Genomic DNA, 17,583 nt, shown 5'->3' with positions numbered 1-17,583 from the left:
TTCTTGCAGGCAATATTTTCACCCTTTTAATTTCAAATATAATAGCTTATATGAATGATCTCGACTTGAAAAATTGTCAGAGATAAATTTTTGGAGAAATCGAGGCAGAAAAATGGCAGTTTAAAATAAAGTATCTGCACAATGGTAGAAAATTTGGACCACTCTGACCACAAATTTTAAAATTTCACAGGGGAAAAATGGAATAAATTCATTTCTTGCGTAAGAAATTGGTAAAATTTGAGTGGTAAGACCCGTTAAAAACCAGTGATGAAAAAAAACCGGGTGGTAAGCAATTGCAACCCTGGTATTCTTGGACGGATTCGCAAAAACCAGCATTTTTTCTGGGAAACTATAGAAACCTTAAATAAAATGCGTCTATGGTCTCTATGGGAAACACACTAGATTGAAATTTCATGGGTTTTACGGGTTTTACCGCAATTTCGCGCGTTTTCTGAAACATATAAAATTTTGTTGTTGTTAAACAATTTAATTCTATACGCTGTCTTTGATTTCACTAAATATAGGATTTCTTAAATTAAATAAAATTTCCATGCTTTCTGTCTTGGATATAAAGCAAAATTATGACTTTTTCAGGGGCCAAATCCGGAAAAAACGAGGAGAAATGTGAAAACCCCAAAACTGATTATAGTTTCCGGCTGGTCTTTTAAGCAAGAAACAGTAGTGAATTTTTGCCTCAAAATCCCCATCAAATTTTCAGCATGAAGATATTTGAAAAAAGCTATTTTCCACGGAGGCTGAAAATGCGACTGAAGTGAAAATATTGCATTGACAAAGAGTCAACAAATAAAATTGTTATTGAAAAAATTAGACAATCTCACTCGTACATTTTTGTATGCGACGCACAACTGAACTAATTTGGTATTTCACGTCTCACGTCACGGAGCAATGAGCGACTTTGTGTAGCGTAAACGTATAGTATGAGGGATTTGAAAGAATATTCTGCGTGCTACTTAAAGCCTGAACGAACCGGTGGTTTCTCTGCACTTGGCACTTTTCACAGACGGTCTCCTGACCACTGCCAAAGCAAAATTGGTTGGGGTTTAATCAAACATTTTGAAAATTGCCAAATTTAGGAAAAACCTCACACTATAACTCGCTGTTAAATTTTTTCAAAAATATTCACGGATAATTTTGTTTTAGTTTAAAGAATTGCTTTAATGAAAACGATTCTCCTGCTCTTAAAATCGCTTATATTAATTTTAATTCAATTCTGATTCGGATACTTGAGCTTATAATTTTAATTTTGAATTTTCTCTACATTGTTAGCTCAACACTAACTCAAAATTAAGTTTCATTTATCTGTGTACCAGAAATTGTACTTTGGTGAGGGCTTCTTAAATTTTGTGAAGATAGAAAAAGGAAACATCAGTTTAGCGGTGTATTTGAGTAGGATTTATTGCAAAAATACAAAATCCACACCGAGAGGCGTTACAAAATGTCTTTTGCACTAAACCACGAAGGTTTTCATTCCATGAGAACACGATCTATTAAGCAGGGGTCACGGGGAACGCAATCCTACTTTGTACGCGACTGATCAATAACACAGACAAACACTAGACACGAACACTTTCAAACACTTCATGCAAATTTCAAAAGGGTATTATTTACAAAGTCTTTTCAAATGACTATAAAATCAATCAGTACGAGCAAGTGACGAAAATGATTCGAGCACCATGCTCTAAAACAAAATCACGGTTTTCAATAGTTCTTGTGCTTCTTCTTCTTTTTCTCGACAGAGGGTTCAGAAGCAGCCGCGGTCGCAGCCGTGCTCGAGACCACTGGCTCCGCGTCGAGAATCGACTTGCAGACGTTGGACTGCGTTTGCACCAGTCCAAGCAGCAGGATCAGGTGGCAAATGTGCAGCGCACCTGAGCTCCAGTCCGTCGAGGGGTACACGTTCCAGCACATCTCGATTACACCCATTACGGCAAGCCTGCAACAAACGAGATTTCATAAAACATTTTATTCAAAGATTTATAATCACGGAAATTATTGACAAGAAAAACTTGTACTGGGGTGACAGTTGAAAATTGCTTGAACTGTAGGATGTAATAATCAATTGACTGATGAACAAATTTTTCTACAATTTGCAAGAGTAAAAAAGGATGGAGCTACAGTAAAAATTCAAAATTTTCTCTTAAATTTACAGCGCTTGACCAATTTTTTTGGGCAGATTTCGATTCCTCTTGTGGGGATCTGTTCAAAAGCGTTTCAAACCTTTAAGGGAAACTCTTTGTTGTGAAACAAAATAAGAATTAAAGTAAGGAGACAGTCCTCACCATTTGAAAAGCATGCTAACTTTGCAGCCACTTGTCTCAAAAATTTCACATCACTACTTAAATCAACTTTGGCTTCAAGTGAATCCTAAGGGACGAGTTCATGCATTGGCAACAAGGATTTTCCAGGATTTTGCAGTATCAATCCTCTTCTTCCATTTATGAAAAGCTGATTTCCAATCTCCAATCTTAATTGAAAGTTGGAGCCTAGCTAGATGTGCTCTACCTTGTCCACATGGAGTATGGAGTGCACCAGAGCAGGTAGGGCAGCGTGTGGTAGTACCAGATGTAGAACTGGTAGTGCAGCGACCTCGCACACACCATTCCGATGAAGTTGGCAGCGAAAAATGGCGCGAGGAAAAGCTGGGATGAGCTGCTTGTGTTGAGCATGGCCTTTTCCTTCTTCTTCAGTTGCACCTTCACCTGCGATTCAAGCACGCTGAGCCGACAGTAGCTCTTCAAGTACCTGTTGAAATAAAGAGCAGAGTTAAAAAATAATATAATTCAAGGTTTCTTTGCATCCTACGTCAGCCAGGTGGGGGCGAAGTACAGGAGAAGCGCGATATGGCACGCAAGCAGGGACAGGTGGAAGTTCCGGCTGACAAAAAGCTCCTCCGTTATGAAGCGCCAGTTTACTGTCCACTTGTAAAGGAAAATTCGGCCCAGATTGAAAGCACCCATGATGTAGCCCACCGGATTTGTCAACAGGAACGGTGCCGCAAGCAACACCTGAGAAGAAATTAATGTTAAATAAAATTCAGCGGAGGAACCTGGAAACGAACCTGGATCAGACCACAAACGAAAAGTTGCAAAATGGTTTTCTTGAAGCCAAGGATGGCGATGTAGGCAATGAGGAGAGCCGGGGCGAACATCAGAATGTTCATCTTCACAGAGACTGCCAAGCTGTAAATATATATGTTGAAGAGTTTTAAATCAAATAACCAATTTGGTCTAACCTGAAGAAAACCGATCCAAACGTCCACATGTCGTCCAGAAAGAGATTGAGAGAAGCGTACAGCAAAACCATGGCTACAGGATCGTTGAACAGACGGAGGGAGAATATCGAATGCACTCGATACGAAGTCAAGCAGACAAACACCATAATAAATGGTGGAATCTATAATTTAAAATTTAATAACAAAACCACGACTCCATTGAATTAAACGAACCTTTCTGCTCTTTCCGTAGAGACGGAAAACCAGCAACAAGTTAACCATATATAGGCCAGCAAAGATGTATTGGGCTAACCGAATATTGGTGCCAAAGTCAGTGATGTAGTACAACCCCATGAAGATGTAGACGAAGCCAGCAGGGTAAACAAGGGGCCCGGTGTCTCCTTTGAGCTGAGTGTAGTCAAAAGTGCCATTGACGACGCCTTCCACTTCTTGCATGTAGGCTTTCCAGTCAATTTCCGTGTCTGTGAAGTTAAAAATAATATAAAATTTCTCCCCCGGCCGGCAAAACAAGAAACTTACAAGGAACGCGGTTGATGATTAAGTAGTTGATAACTAACTCGAGAAGCAGAAAAATTGGCGCTGTGACGTAAAATTGTCGAGGGTCGAACACGAGGGAGAGAATGTATTGCTTAGAAAAATACTTTTCTAACAGTTTGAGGCTGAATTTCTGCGGCTTTGGGCCACGGTTCGGTGGCCCACGTCTGTTCGGGGGAGCCATATTTCTCAAGTTCTGCAAAATGCGACCGACCCGACAGGCACATTTATGCGGCGCTTTGCAGCTGCTACTGTTGGAGCTTTTGATACCAACCTAACAATAGTTCACTCGACCGAATCTCCTGCAGAAAATCTATCTGATTGTGATATTTTGAACAAAGTTTGATATCAGGATTCTTTAGACCATTGTTAAATTTACACTGCATAATTTGAATATTGCATTGTTTTTGAAAGTGATTTTTTTTCAAGTAATGGTTAAATTTTGTACTTTTGATAGGAGTAGGTTGGCGACACTTGCGGCTCTTGACAGCCAAAAAAGGGCGAGGACCTCGAGTTTATTTGCAGAAGATAGACAGCAGATTTTTATCGTGAAATAGACAGGTTGCATCTCGAGATTGTGCCGAATCTAATTCGGCTCGTTCTCCGAACACTCGGACTCCTCAGCATCCACACGACCAAAGACAGCGTGTTCCGAATCTGCTGATAAGCAGGGCGTCGGAAGAACATTGAGGAAGTGGCAGGAGCCGAGATAAGAAAAGAAGGCGTCCACGCTGGTCTACTGCCTCTAGGATTGGCATCATGGTAATTTAACTTTTTCCGCGTACACTGTCGCTCCTCCGGGAATGGTGGGTTTATAGAAAAATTTTCATCGGGTTTAATTTTCCTGTCGCAGACGGAACAGCAGCTCGACTGCGCGCTCGACCTGATGAGGCGCTTGCCTCCTCAGCAAATCGAGAAGAACCTCAGCGACCTGATCGACTTGGTGCCAAGCCTGTGCGAGGACCTATTGTCCTCGGTCGACCAACCGCTGAAAATCGCACAAGATCGAGAAACGGGCCGGGACTACCTGCTGTGTGACTACAACAGAGATGGTGACTCATATAGGTGTGTTCCTTAGTCTTGTGACCCACGGCCACAGCTGCCGTTCGATTGGATTACATATTCATATTTTGACGGGATTATGTATCTTTTTTTCTCTAGCTGTTTGTTGTATAACTTGCACTGTTTTTTCTTTTCTGGACAGAGTTTAAATTTAAAAATATATTTTTTGTTTTTGTTCATGAATGGGTAAAATAATAAAAAATGTTTTGCAGATCACCTTGGAGCAACACGTACGATCCTCCCTTGGAGGATGGGTCCATGCCCTCAGAGCTGCTGAGGAAACTTGAAATCGACGCCAACCACGCATTTGATCAGTACCGTGACATGTATTTCGAGGGCGGTGTCTCTTCCGTCTACCTGTGGGACTTGGACCATGGATTTGCTGGTTTGCACTTCTTAATTCGGCCCATGCAAACGGACTAACCTAAAGTTTACCGCAGGTGTGATTCTTATTAAGAAGGCTGGAGATGGTTCAAAGAAAATCAAGGGGTGCTGGGACTCGATACACGTATTTGAGGTGCAGGAAAAGCCTGGAGGACGGTCTGCACACTACAAACTCACTTCCACTGCCATGCTTTGGTTGCAAACCAACAAGCAGGGTTCTGGCACAATGAATCTGGGAGGAAGTCTTACTCGTCAGGTAAAATTCGTTAATTTATTTGGTTAACTGTGGCAAATAGATGGGAATCGTGTAAGGGCTCACTTTCACAGTCTGTGTTATTGATAGACTTTTTCTTATCTTTATTTTTCTCATCCTGTTAGAGCTGTTTGATGATAATTCTGTCTGTTCAAGTGACAATTTTTTTCATTTGAAAGTTTCATTCACGACTTGCAAAACAATCCCAGCACACTGCAAAAAATGTTTATCATATTTTTTCCATATATGCTGATATTTTTTGTAGAGAACCTAAGATTAATTATTTATTATTTATTTATTTTTAAATATCTTCTTGCGTGTTATAGAAAACATTTTACACAATTCCGTTTCATTGTAAAATTTTCTTATTAAAAAAAAAATGAAATTTCCACTTAATTTCAATAATAATCCAACCAAGCCAAACTTCTTCTTTTCTTATTTAAATATTTCAACTATTGATATTCTGCACTTCATATAAAAAAAAAATCTAGAAGGGAAAATACTGTGTACCATCTTAAGCAAGAGGAATATATTGGCAAATAGTGCAGTAAAATCAGTTTTCTCTAGTTGAAAAATAAACATTTAACTGTGATTTTAATTTACAAAATTCATTTTTTTTTTAATAAAATTTAATCCAAATTACGGGAGGTAAACTCATTAAAGAGGTTAGCCTCCTGAATCATTGCGCTTGCAGTTTTTTATTTCACAAAATTGGTTGACCAAGCTTTTCTAATTATGTAAAGTTCACGCACATATTTTTGGTGCAGGTTGCTCAAGATGCCACGGTGAGCGAAGCGTCACCACACATTGCTAACATCGGCCGCATGGTTGAAGACATGGAGAACAAGATTAGAAATACCCTGAACGAAATTTACTTTGGCAAAACTAAGGATATTGTCAATGGCCTGCGCTCGGTACAACCGCTCTCAGAGCAACGCCAACAGAACGCGCTGCGTCAGGAACTAGCAGATGTAATCAAATCGCGCCAAGTCAAGGGAGAGTAACTAACCAAGTAATCCTCATTAATAATTTAATTTTTGCATACTGTTGTTTATTCATTTTTTGATTTTGCCCTCCGCTTGGCCTTTCTATAATTGTACATGGCAATATTTGGATGCACTGACTGATGACTTCCTGTTACTTTTCAAAGAGAACCCTTTTCGTGCAAAGAATTAAATCTAGGATAGGCTTACAAACCTCGGCCACAAAGATTTTGTGTACATTATCACCTCGGTGTTGATACAAGGAACGGCCGATTGATTGGTGGTGGTAATCGAATTCCATAATGAAAATAAAGTCCTCTCCATGCCTTCAGTTAGGAGTGCGTTTATCCATTATTTGTTTACGTTTGTAAGTTGATCATTATACTTTATATAATCTGGTGAAAATGTAATGTTACAGCCGATTACAGTGTAACAAACTCTCCTCCAGAGATAACAATAAATGAATTTTTATTACCAAATTATTTGATTGTGAAGTCATTTTGTTTTCAAGTCCCCTTATTGTTTTTAGCAATATTTAATTTAAAGTAGCTAGCTAAGCAATATGATTTAATGCAAGTTCCTGATGAAACCAAATAATAAATCAAGTCGCATTAATTTTCAATAAACAGGACATTTAAAAATTTGATTATTTAATAATAATTTAATTATTAAAAAAACGTTCTGTTTCATATTCTTTAGATACCTAATTTTTATATCTTTTACTAGATGACCTTTTTTCCAACAAATCCATTTAAAATAATACATATTAGTGTTTAGTAACGAGAAGTATATTGAGTTAATTGAAACATCAAGAGTTTTACACTAACTTTGAAGGAATGCCAGAATGATTTATTAGACATCACTCATTACACATACAAATTCTTAAAAATTACCACTTTTCTTTCCTTCTGCTATACGAATCATCTTCATCGTCGTCAAAACTGATCATCGATCTCTGTCTGAATCCACCTCCTCTGTTGAAAGGATTACTTTTGTTGGCTGGAAAAATGCAAAAAGAAAAAACTTAATTCATTCACAAAAAAATAATTTAGCTTAGCAACGCACTGTAAGGCCGGCGAGTCGGTGATCCTCTGCCTCCGCCATACTGGGCCATTCTTGATAGCTCAGGGTCCACTTCCTGCTTGGCTTCGGTCAGAACAGAAACCAAGTCTTTCGCTTTGCTGGCATCAGCCTCAGTGAAAAAGCAGTATGAGGTTCCGGTTCGGTTGCCTCTGGCTGTACGTCCGATTCTGTGGATGTAGTCTTCCGAGGAGTTGGGGTAGTCGTAGTTTATGACGAACGACACATCAGTCACGTCTTAAAAAAAACAGAAAAAGTATAAATGCAGCAGATTTTATTTAACAACTGTTTTGGGACCATTGAGGTGGCTAAATAGCAGTCAGTAAAAAACAATCATGCATTTAGGTCCAAGAGCAGAGTTGAAAATTTTACCAAAATAAAAAGATAAACATTCAATATCATGCGCATACTGCAATGTTGGGAAAAATTAACTGGTAAAAAACCAGGTGGCAACAACAATCAACACTGTCCATAAGATTTGAAATTTACCCAATCCTCTGGCAGCAACGTCAGTGGCGACCATTATGGGGCTGTAGCCTGTGCGGAATTCATTGAGCACGCTATCACGCTGAGCTTGTGACTTGTCTCCGTGCAAGGCCCTCACACCATATCTGTAAACCAATAAGAAGTGTCAATTAGGAAGATTTTGAGAAAATTAGATTTTACAAACCCAGATCTTTCCAGCTGCCGCTCAATCTTGTCGACCGTCCTTTTGGTTTGGGCAAAGATGATAGTTTTGTTGTCCTCCTGCGCTCCAATTGTATCAAGCAGTTCCTTGAGCCTGGAAAATAAAAATTAGCACTAGTTTGCGCAGAAATGTATCAAAATACTTGTCACTCTTTTCGCTTTCATCCAAGACAAACACTTTTTGAGTAATATTATGGTTTGCAGCAAGCTCCATGGAGCCGACATTAATTTGGATGTAGTTTGAGAGAAAATCTTCAGCCAGTCTTCTAATTTCTCTAGGCCACGTGGCCGACCACATCAAGGTTTGTCGATCCGGCTGAAAAAATCGTTTCCATTAGTTTTACATTGATCAACAGAGATATTATTCGTCACGTACCCTAATTTGGCCAAGAATTTTCCTGATTTGAGGCTCGAATCCCATGTCCAGCATGCGGTCAGCCTCATCAAGCACCAAATATGTGCATCGCCGAAGGTTTGTCTCCTCTGACTCGAGGAAATCGATAAGGCGTCCAGGGGTGGCTACCAGAATGTCGACGCCCATACCCAGTTCTCGACTCTGATTGAACAATAAATAATGCAGTTTAAACCAAAGATAAAGTCACAATCTTTTCCGTCTATTAATTTCACGAAGAGGAAGTTTCACGTGAGGTGACCATGTTTTGTACCTGAAATGTCCTTTTCGCTCCTCCAAACACTGCGGTGGACTTGACTCGAGGCGCAAAATCTTTTGCAACTTTCAAGATCTGCTGAGCCAGTTCCCTTGTTGGTGCCAAAATCAGAGCAATCGGACCATCTCCGTGCTGTCTTCTTGGCTGGTGCGCGATGTGCACCAGCGCTGGCATGATGAATGCAAGGGTTTTTCCAGAGCCAGTTCTCGCAATGCCGACCATGTCCCGCCCGCTCAACGCGATGGGCCAACCTTGACATTGAATGTGAGTTGGTTCTTCGTGGCGTTGGTTTCTGAAAAGTAAAAAATATTAATAAAGAAATTTATCAATTAAACGAGCAGGTCCTACAGCAATGATTCCATTGTAGAGTCGTCCAAGCTCAGTTCTGCAAAGCTCTGAATTGGGTTTGGGACATCCTGGCCTCGGACGGTGATTTCCTTGCTATCTCGAAATGCTTGCACTTCTTCAGGCGTTCTAAATAAAATTGAAGAGCGAATGAATAATAGAATTTGTTAACAATTTATTGATTATTATTACCTGTTTTTTGTGACTTCTGATTCAACATAAAAATCTTTCTTGCATTCCGCGAGTTTCTCGCTTTCCCAAGAAATGTTGGTCAGTCCTCCCCCAAGATCTGATTTGAAATTTCTTTGAAAGGAATTTTCCCTGAATGAATTTTGGCCACCGTCGAATCTTCTGAAGTTGTTTCGCCTGTCTCGTCCGTCATGATTTTGTACAAAGCGACCTTCATTACTGCTTGATCGGCGGTTCCTACCCCAAGTTCTGCAAATTTTTATGGTGTTATGTAATATAGAGTGCTCCATTTTCATTTAAGTTGCCATCTTACAATTTCTGCTCATGCTGAGTCTCATCTCCGGCTGCGTTGGGTGCAGTAGAAAAGAGCGTCCTGTTGTTCACAGCAGGGTTTATGAATGATGCAATAGGTCTGCACCGAAATACCCCTAGAGACCGGCAACAAATCAGTCTTAAAGACATTCTGAATCCTAAAAAACAAAATTCTGTTAGTAATTCTTAAACATTTTGATATTATACAAATACCGTGTAATAAATTATGCTCAGAAACGTTCACAAAAACTAAATTGGTAAGTTATTTTGTTTATAAGAAGTACAGCCCCATGCTTGAATCAAGAATCTGAATCGAAACCATCGAAACCGCATGTCTCCGCTCCACATGAGGAGAAACAAGGGGAAATTGTAGTTTCATTCCTTCAACGAAGAGGGCAGCTCTGCGTCTCCACTGGTCTCCACTCGTGTGCTTGAGAAAAACAAAAACACATGACACGCCCCCGAAGTGCCAAAACACCTGGTGTGGTAACACACCCGAGACACCAGAATCTTAAAGTCTGATGTTTGATTTACCATAATTTAAAATTACAATAGCAAATATCAGTGACTTCCTCGCACAAATGGCATAAGAGGTCCGTTTAGTTGACAGGTAAAAGTTTTTAGCAGACAACACTTTGTAATTATCATTGCTTCCGAAATTTATACATGTAGAAGAGAACAAAATTATTCAAAATTTTCTTATTCCTTATCATTTTAGTAACGCTATTATTGCGCGTAACACTTCCCGTCTCTTTTTAGCCAGTTTTTTAAGTTTTTTTTTACTTTAAATGCGTTCAAGTTCACACACTATTATTTGTCAATTTGATTATCTTACATTTTACATATATATGATACACAAACACATCGATAACCGCGGCAGGATTAAGTTCATAGTTCATTTATTTCTCATGACCATAATTAGTAAGAGTGCGCGTACACACATATATATTACATAATTTGAAATCTCGACTCAACTGACGAATCTTTCATCCATCTAGGCGTGTCATATGCAACTGGCTGTGCACTTTAGACTTTAGAAAAGATTCATAATCTCAAAGATGAGGAGAGCTAGTACCCTTTGTAGTTTTGCCAAAGGCGCCCCTTTGCGACTTTTGTCAACAAGCTCAACGCGGCAAGGGCCTCAAGTTTGCGTTGTTGGGGCCGGTCCTGCTGGCTTTTACGTGACGCAGCACCTTGTAAAGGTATTTTTTTTTTAACTAGATGAGCATTATTTATAAAATGATTCGGTCATTAACTTTAATTGATGTGCAGACCTTGCCAGAAGCAAATGTGGACATTTACGAGAAACTACCTGTGCCTTTTGGATTAGTTCGTTTTGGGGTGGCACCTGACCACCCTGAGGTGAAGAACGTCATCAACACTTTCACAAAAACTGCACAAAACCCCAGGGTCCGCTTTGTTGGTAATGTTTCGCTTGGAAAAGATTTGTCCCTTCAAGAACTCCAGCGGCTCTATCATGCTGTCATTCTGGTTATCGCACGTTCATTCAAAACCAACAAAAATTTCAAATGAAAATTTCAACATGCAGACATACGGCGCTGAGCATGACAAGAGTTTGGGCATTCCTGGGGAAGACCTGGGAAACATATTATCTGCAAGGCGATTCGTTGGCTGGTACAATGGACAACCTGGAGATGAAAATTTGAACCCTGACCTCAGTACAGACACCGTGGCTGTGCTAGGTCAAGGAAATGTCGCTTTAGACGTGGCCAGGGTTCTCCTCGCGCCAATCGATTACTTGAAGGTAACTCAGGATTGTTAAAAGCTGTATTTTGTTTATACTTGTTTAAAATTTGGTTGAATCTTCAAACAAATATAAATTAGGGTGTTTGAAAGTTGTGACTTTTAGTCCACAGATATCACGGCACACTCGCTTGAGGCGCTTTCCAAAAGTCAAGTGAAGCGTGTCATGTTGATTGGTAGAAGAGGTCCAGTGCAGGCTGCTTTTACAATAAAGGAACTGCGTGAAATGCTGAAAATGGAGGGTTGCAAGTCAGTTTTTCGGCAGGATGACTTCAAAGGAGTTCAAGAATTTTTGCCAAGTATTATTTTTCAATCATAATTTATTTTTACTTCTTATATAATTTTAAAAAAAAAAATCAGGTGTTGCTCGTCCTCGCAAAAGGCTGACAGAGTTACTGGCTCAAGCAGCGCTGGACCCTAAAGCTGAGTGGCTTGAAGCCTGGAAAACGGCAGAGCGAAGTTTCGAGCCAATTTTCTACCGCAGTCCAGCTGCTTTCCTCCCAAGTTCCTCTAAAGCTGGGACAGTAGGTGCAGTTAAACTGGCCGTTACTGAGCTTCAGGGGGAGATGAGTGAGACCCAGGGGGTGAAGAACACTGGGGCTTTTGAAGATGTGAAGTGCGGCCTTGTCTTGAGAAGCATTGGCTACAAAGGACTTCCTGCTGATCCAGACATTCCATTCGACTCAAAGTCAGGCGTTGTCAGAAATTCTAAGGGAAGAGTTGAAGGTCTTCCAGGTATTGGACATGAGTTATTTTCTTAAATAATAACCATTAGAGACTTCTAATAATATCAGGTGTTTACTGCGGAGGATGGTTGGGCACTGGTCCAGTTGGCGTGATTGTGAACACGATGGGGAATGCATTTGAGCTTGGTCGATTGATTGAAGGCGACATTAAAGATGGGACAATCAACGCTACAACTGCGAAGCCTGGATATTTGGAGGCCGCGAAAATACTTGATAATAAAGGTGAGGTTGCCTTTGGCAAAAGTTTCGTGATTTTTTAAACAACGTGCTTTTGCTCCAGGTGTGCAAGCTGTGTCTTTCAAAGACTGGGAAAAAATAGACCAGGAGGAACAGAACCGAGGAAAGGCTATTGACAAGCCAAGAGAAAAAATTGTTTCCGTCTCCGAGATGTTGAAGGTTGTAGCAAATTAAACTATCAGGTTATATCTTTTGTTTATATATTTTATATATGGTTTAATAAAAGTTATCATAATTGTTTTCAACAATATGAGAAAAGTAGTAGTATTTTTGAGAATCAAACTTTTTGCCATCAAAAAATGAACAAGGTTAATTTTGTAAAAAATAAATCAACCAATTGACTCTAGAATGGTTACTAGATCTACATCAGAAAATTAAAAACGCAGTCTTGTATTTGGAAATTCAAATGGAAATATAGAAAAACTATAGTAGAGATTGCTCAAGTAGAATTCTTTCAAAGCCAGAAGGTGGAGGAAAACTAAAATGCTCGCTCACAAAGTCGAGGATGGCCCCTTCATCAACTGTAATAAATCAAGAAACAAACATTAAGACTCCAATTAAATATTCTGTAGCGTAACCTCACCATAAAGTACAGGATAGACAGTTCCTCTTATTCCACTGATTGGAATGTTCAAATTCTTGCCATTGCAGTAGAAATTTAACTCAATGTGGTCATATGTAATGCCCTGTAATTTTAAAGGGTTACAATTTAATATTGTGTCGACAATTATTGAGTTTATCGTGGCGATACAAATAAAACGACACCATAACAACGCTCATTTCTGGTCAAGTTAATTTGACCCCAAGAGACTGTTGAAGTCAAAATTACTATTTTAAATCTAACTTGGTCGAAACTCTTCGTAAATCTGCACAAAAAATAACCTTTATAAAATTTAAGACGATTTTCAGGGTGCAAAAAACAGTTTTTCAACTTTGACTTCCATTTTCTTCTTGAAAAAGAGAACCCCAAAATCAATTTTCACACACACGTTGTTGCCACATTTTAGCTACTTTGGATTTTCAAAATTTTATGCGCACTAGCTAGGATATTCCGGATTTTTTTTAAACATTTTACCTGATTTAACCATGACCTTCGACCTACGAATTTGGTCACTAATAAGGGCAACTTGTTTGGCGTCAAATTTAAAGAATGGTTAACAGCAATATTTTCATGTGCAGCGGCGATAAAATTCCCCCCCCCCCCACTAAATTTTACTGAGTACCATCTCTGCTTGCGCGCTCCCGAAGAGGTGAGGAGATATGGAAAAACATAGCCGCAGACTCCGCTGAGTCGAAAACACGTGTGTTTCCCTAAATATCTAAAAGTGCAAATAAACGAGTAGTTTAATGAATGCCGAGATTGTCCTTAAAGTAAGTTCAACTTTACATTTATTAATACTTAACGTAATACACCCTTGCACTCGCCCATCTGGCAGTGGCGGAGACTATTACCCTGACGGCCATATTGCTATGGAACTCTTTGTGTTCTCCCATAATTGTATTGTTCATGACTTAAAACTGCTTGAAATTGTCAAGTCCAGTTACAAATTAAAATGTGCAATCTGAAGCCTTCGTTTGGCCAGTGCCCGACTTCAGGGCGACACTAAGCGGCAGGTTGAATAGCTGAATCTCCCGTCCTGATAAATGAGTAACCGCGGCTCGAACTAGGCTAAGGTGCCCATCCAGCGCCAATGACCATGTGTAACACGGGTTACTTCCATCAAATCAGTTTAATGCAAATCATACACTCTAGACAGCCGCGTTACATATAAATTTTGGCCCTGTTTTGCCCATTAGTATAGGGTGCGATATAAAACTAATAGGGCAACACCTATCTCCAGCAAAGAAAGGTAAAAGTGGATATGCGCACGTGCGCAGGGCAAACGCGCGTCATTCCGCTAAACCACGCGACTCTAGTGGACAGGAGAAGCCAAGAGATGAACGCCACAAGCGGCTATTTGTGCTTGCCTGCTCTTAACCAATAAGATGGCGGGATTGTGTCACTTGACTGTTAGAATTTTTAGTGCTTCTCAGCTCTTGTAAGGGATGAGCAGGTGTCTCTACTGTCGCTTGCTCCAGCTTTAGCTTTCTTCCCAGACAAAAAGGGGCTCTTCTACTCGAACGCGAATTACTCAGTTAATTGTTACACTGCCCACAGTCATGGTTTCCACTTACGTTGTAGATCAACTCATGCGCTTACATTTGACACCAATTGAGACGCGGATGGCTTTCAGTATTTGATATTGATATTGACACAGAGCCACTAACGAAAGCTGATTGAACATGGACAAAAAAGCGTGCAGATAGGCTACTCGCTCCCTCTTCCCTCTTAGTCAGCGCAAACCTAAAGCAAAAGCCAAGGTGCAGTTGGCAGCGCTGTGGCCATTGTGGGTCCCATAACATTCTATCACCCACCTGGCCATTTGCCTTGCCGTGAAATCATTGATCCTCCTCAATTCCATGTACATAAAAGTGGGTGAAATTCGTCGTTAGGCACTTCATCGGAGGTGCGATAACCTCTTTTCAGATTGTTTTAAATTTCTCGTATGCGAATTAATCGGTTAATTGTTACACTGCCCACGGTCATGGTTTCGACTTATATGTTGTAGATCAACTCGTGCGCTTACATTTGACACCAATTGAGACGCGGATGGCTTTCAGTATTTGATAGTGACACAGAGTCGCTAACGAAAACTCATTTAATATGGACAAAAATTGGTACGAGCGGATCTGCGGAGGGTGAACGCACGTGATTCCGCTAATACGCGCGATTCTGGATATAAGTACTTTATACTTACAATGGCGTCGCCTTCTTGAGGAACGTCAGCAAGCTTGTGTATGTCTTGACCATTATGTTTGACAACACCATCAGAGCAGAGGACCCATGACTCTTTATCCACTCCCCCTGGTGCAGAAGAGAGCTGTGCTTGTTCAGTCGCCACTCCCACACTCCAAATGCCTTTTTTAATTCAAATGGTTGCCAGTCAGCTTTAATCATGGGCTTCGTAAGTAATAATTTACCTGATTGCTGCACTTTAACTTCAAAGTAAGACTTGTTTTGCACTAGAGGTGCGCTGCCCAGCGCTCCTCCACCTCCGCATATTCTTGTTCCATTTTTTACAATGACTACTTCATGACCTAAAACAAACATGTGTTCTAAATGTTTACCTCTTAATTTAGCTGATTCGAACTTAACTCATCCAATTGAAATATGAAGCTAAAACTCTAATTTTACCCACATGGGAGTTTAAAAATAATTTTCTAACCAATTCATTCTTTCTTCCTATCCAATTAAGGTTTTTACTATCACATTTTCCGTTCACCAGTTGTGACACGTGTTTTTCAATTTGTCATCAAAGTTTGAGTCTGGTTGATAAACAAACGATGGTGAGTAGGAAAAGAGAAAAATAAAGATTTTTTTCCAGGGGTTTTAACACTTTTAAGATTTGAGGAAGTTCCATAAAAAGCAACATTACTTCAATTATACCGCGTTTACTGTTTACGCCGGTTTCTGCGCATTTGTAAAAACAGCCTGAATTATTGTGGTTTTATTCTTTTACATTTACATGCAGTCATCAAAGGCTTCAAGCCTAAATTCGGCCACGGAGGACGTTATATTTTGATATGTATTTCTGAATACAGAAGGCAAAGCGTGTCTTGTAAAACATACAAAATTTCAATTATAAATAATGTTTTAGGATTTGGGTAGGTTCAAATAAATCATCGTAATCAAACAATTTAGGCCTGAACGCAAGGGTGCATGAGGTTTTCATAAGGGTTATTGATGTCAAAGACCGACCTTTTTTTAAATACATGTCATGTTGAATTATCTATAAAACCAGCACGTTTCTTTGAGAAATTTATCCCGTCTGTTTCCCCCTCTCGCCGCCCCGCCACTATTCATCCCCCAGCTGACAAAATAATTGAGGTGGTACCAGTGGTACAACGTGTAGGCATTGACAATCAGTCAACTATTATTGCCACCAGTAATAGATATGCTGCGCTAACGCAACGTTGTGCCTCAAATAAAGGATATTTTTTGTAATTTCTAGGGGTGCGAAGTGGACGCAGACTTGTGCAAACCTTTCCTTGAAGTATCCACCGTAATTGATGCACAAGTTCAACATGTGTTCAAATGTTATTCAACTCAAATGACGCCAACCGTGTGTACTGCCTTCATTCGCGTCTATCAACGATTGTGTAAATTTTTGTGGAAGATTCATTAATAAGTGACAAAGAGTAAATAAGAAGGACTAAGGACTTAACAGAGTGAGTACATATTAATGAAGTTGTTGGTCTGAAATTAGTTGCGTTACCCCCATCGTTTGGCGTTCCCTAACCACATATTTTGCCTCAGTTTCGATGAAGAGGTGAGAGAACAATCGAGGTAACGAGCTAATTATTCGGAATCACTCAATAATTTACCTATGTGACTTGTGTCGAGAACGACAGGGTTGCTAACTTCAATTCTTTCATCTGCAGTGAACGAAGAGAACCCATCCATAACATTTCTACACAGGCAGCAAAAATATGCCATGAAGGCTGCCAGATCCTGAAAAGGTAAGCATAATTTTAGTGAGAATCTTAGCAGGGAGAACTAGCACGTAATTAGATTTCATAAATTGAATTTATCTCTTTGCAAAATTGAAAGTATTTTGACCCATTCCGTGGCAGAAGGTGCACGGCATTAGGACCAAGTTGTGCCACAAGACAGTCTGCGAATGGCTTTCAAGACCGAGTACAAACTCAAATTGGGCAAATCAACATAATGCACGATTTAGTATGATACATACATACAGAGCAATTTTAACATAGTAAAAATATAAACTCAATTTAGAGGTTTTCCAATTTAAATATTAAAATATGTATGTAACTGAAGAAAAGGCAGATTGAAACAATTCATTTTCGTACGTGCAAGCACGTCAAGACTCCGGGGAAGTTAAATTGCCCCGATCGCTCAAATAAGTCTCACTATTACGACTATTACTTTATATTTTAGTCTCACCGTCCTTTGCTCTACTTTGTCTAAACACAGCTGAAATGGGAGGAACTAAAGTGACGTGTGTTGTCTCACTCAGATGACAAC

At 39.7% G+C, this 17,583-nt stretch overlaps 5 protein-coding genes across 7 annotated transcripts; 2 read left to right on the top strand and 3 right to left on the bottom strand.

Moving 5' to 3' along the window:
• Positions 1–1,390: 1,390 nt before the first annotated feature.
• Alg3 (Alg3, alpha-1,3- mannosyltransferase) lies at positions 1,391–4,047 on the bottom strand. Its single transcript, XM_065483470.1, has 7 exons — positions 3,773–4,047; positions 3,467–3,714; positions 3,254–3,414; positions 3,080–3,200; positions 2,824–3,026; positions 2,524–2,763; positions 1,391–1,954 (listed from the first exon to the last, which is right to left on the bottom strand). Exons 1-7 carry the CDS (start codon positions 3,969–3,971, stop codon positions 1,720–1,722), a joined length of 1,407 nt encoding a protein of 468 aa, XP_065339542.1. The 5' UTR covers positions 3,972–4,047; the 3' UTR covers positions 1,391–1,719.
• Positions 4,048–4,243: 196 nt separating this feature from the next.
• Positions 4,244–6,951, top strand: cpb (F-actin-capping protein subunit beta). The gene is made up of 5 exons (XM_065483471.1): positions 4,244–4,549; positions 4,641–4,852; positions 5,062–5,234; positions 5,290–5,489; positions 6,254–6,951. The coding sequence occupies exons 1-5, from the start codon at positions 4,547–4,549 to the stop codon at positions 6,488–6,490; spliced, it is 825 nt and encodes a 274-aa protein (XP_065339543.1). The 5' UTR covers positions 4,244–4,546; the 3' UTR covers positions 6,491–6,951.
• A 333-nt stretch (positions 6,952–7,284) lies between these two features.
• LOC135941538 (uncharacterized) lies at positions 7,285–10,115 on the bottom strand. Its single transcript, XM_065487151.1, has 11 exons — positions 9,964–10,115; positions 9,752–9,908; positions 9,442–9,687; positions 9,253–9,378; positions 8,902–9,196; positions 8,613–8,792; positions 8,380–8,552; positions 8,220–8,330; positions 8,039–8,160; positions 7,535–7,786; positions 7,285–7,468 (listed from the first exon to the last, which is right to left on the bottom strand). The coding sequence occupies exons 2-11, from the start codon at positions 9,898–9,900 to the stop codon at positions 7,359–7,361; spliced, it is 1,764 nt and encodes a 587-aa protein (XP_065343223.1). The 5' UTR covers positions 9,901–9,908; positions 9,964–10,115; the 3' UTR covers positions 7,285–7,358.
• A 100-nt stretch (positions 10,116–10,215) lies between these two features.
• dare (NADPH:adrenodoxin oxidoreductase, mitochondrial) lies at positions 10,216–12,755 on the top strand. Of its 2 annotated transcripts, XM_065487152.1 has the most exons (8): positions 10,216–10,360; positions 10,749–10,952; positions 11,023–11,241; positions 11,300–11,515; positions 11,621–11,813; positions 11,875–12,249; positions 12,309–12,482; positions 12,541–12,755. In XM_065487152.1, exons 2-8 carry the CDS (start codon positions 10,809–10,811, stop codon positions 12,669–12,671), a joined length of 1,452 nt encoding a protein of 483 aa, XP_065343224.1. In that variant the 5' UTR covers positions 10,216–10,360; positions 10,749–10,808; the 3' UTR covers positions 12,672–12,755. The 2 variants fall into 2 exon arrangements, with proteins under 2 accessions (XP_065343224.1, XP_065343225.1); XM_065487153.1 differs by lacking the exon at positions 10,216–10,360 and having other exon boundaries at positions 10,730–10,952.
• LOC135941543 (SPRY domain-containing protein 7) lies at positions 12,681–17,508 on the bottom strand. 2 transcript variants are annotated; one of them, XM_065487160.1, is made up of 6 exons: positions 17,485–17,508; positions 16,923–17,049; positions 15,519–15,635; positions 15,296–15,456; positions 13,081–13,183; positions 12,681–13,018 (listed from the first exon to the last, which is right to left on the bottom strand). In XM_065487160.1, exons 2-6 carry the CDS (start codon positions 17,032–17,034, stop codon positions 12,921–12,923), a joined length of 591 nt encoding a protein of 196 aa, XP_065343232.1. In that variant the 5' UTR covers positions 17,035–17,049; positions 17,485–17,508; the 3' UTR covers positions 12,681–12,920. The 2 variants fall into 2 exon arrangements, with proteins under 2 accessions (XP_065343232.1, XP_065343230.1); XM_065487158.1 differs by lacking the exon at positions 17,485–17,508 and adding an exon at positions 17,409–17,433.
• Between the last annotated feature and the right edge of the window lie 75 nt (positions 17,509–17,583).

The sequence above is a fragment of the Cloeon dipterum genome, chromosome 3 (assembly GCF_949628265.1).
Source record: "Cloeon dipterum chromosome 3, ieCloDipt1.1, whole genome shotgun sequence".
Classification (NCBI taxonomy): Eukaryota; Metazoa; Arthropoda; class Insecta; order Ephemeroptera; family Baetidae; genus Cloeon; species Cloeon dipterum.
Note: the sequence above shows the minus strand (reverse complement) of the source record. Positions and strands in the feature narration are given on the sequence as shown.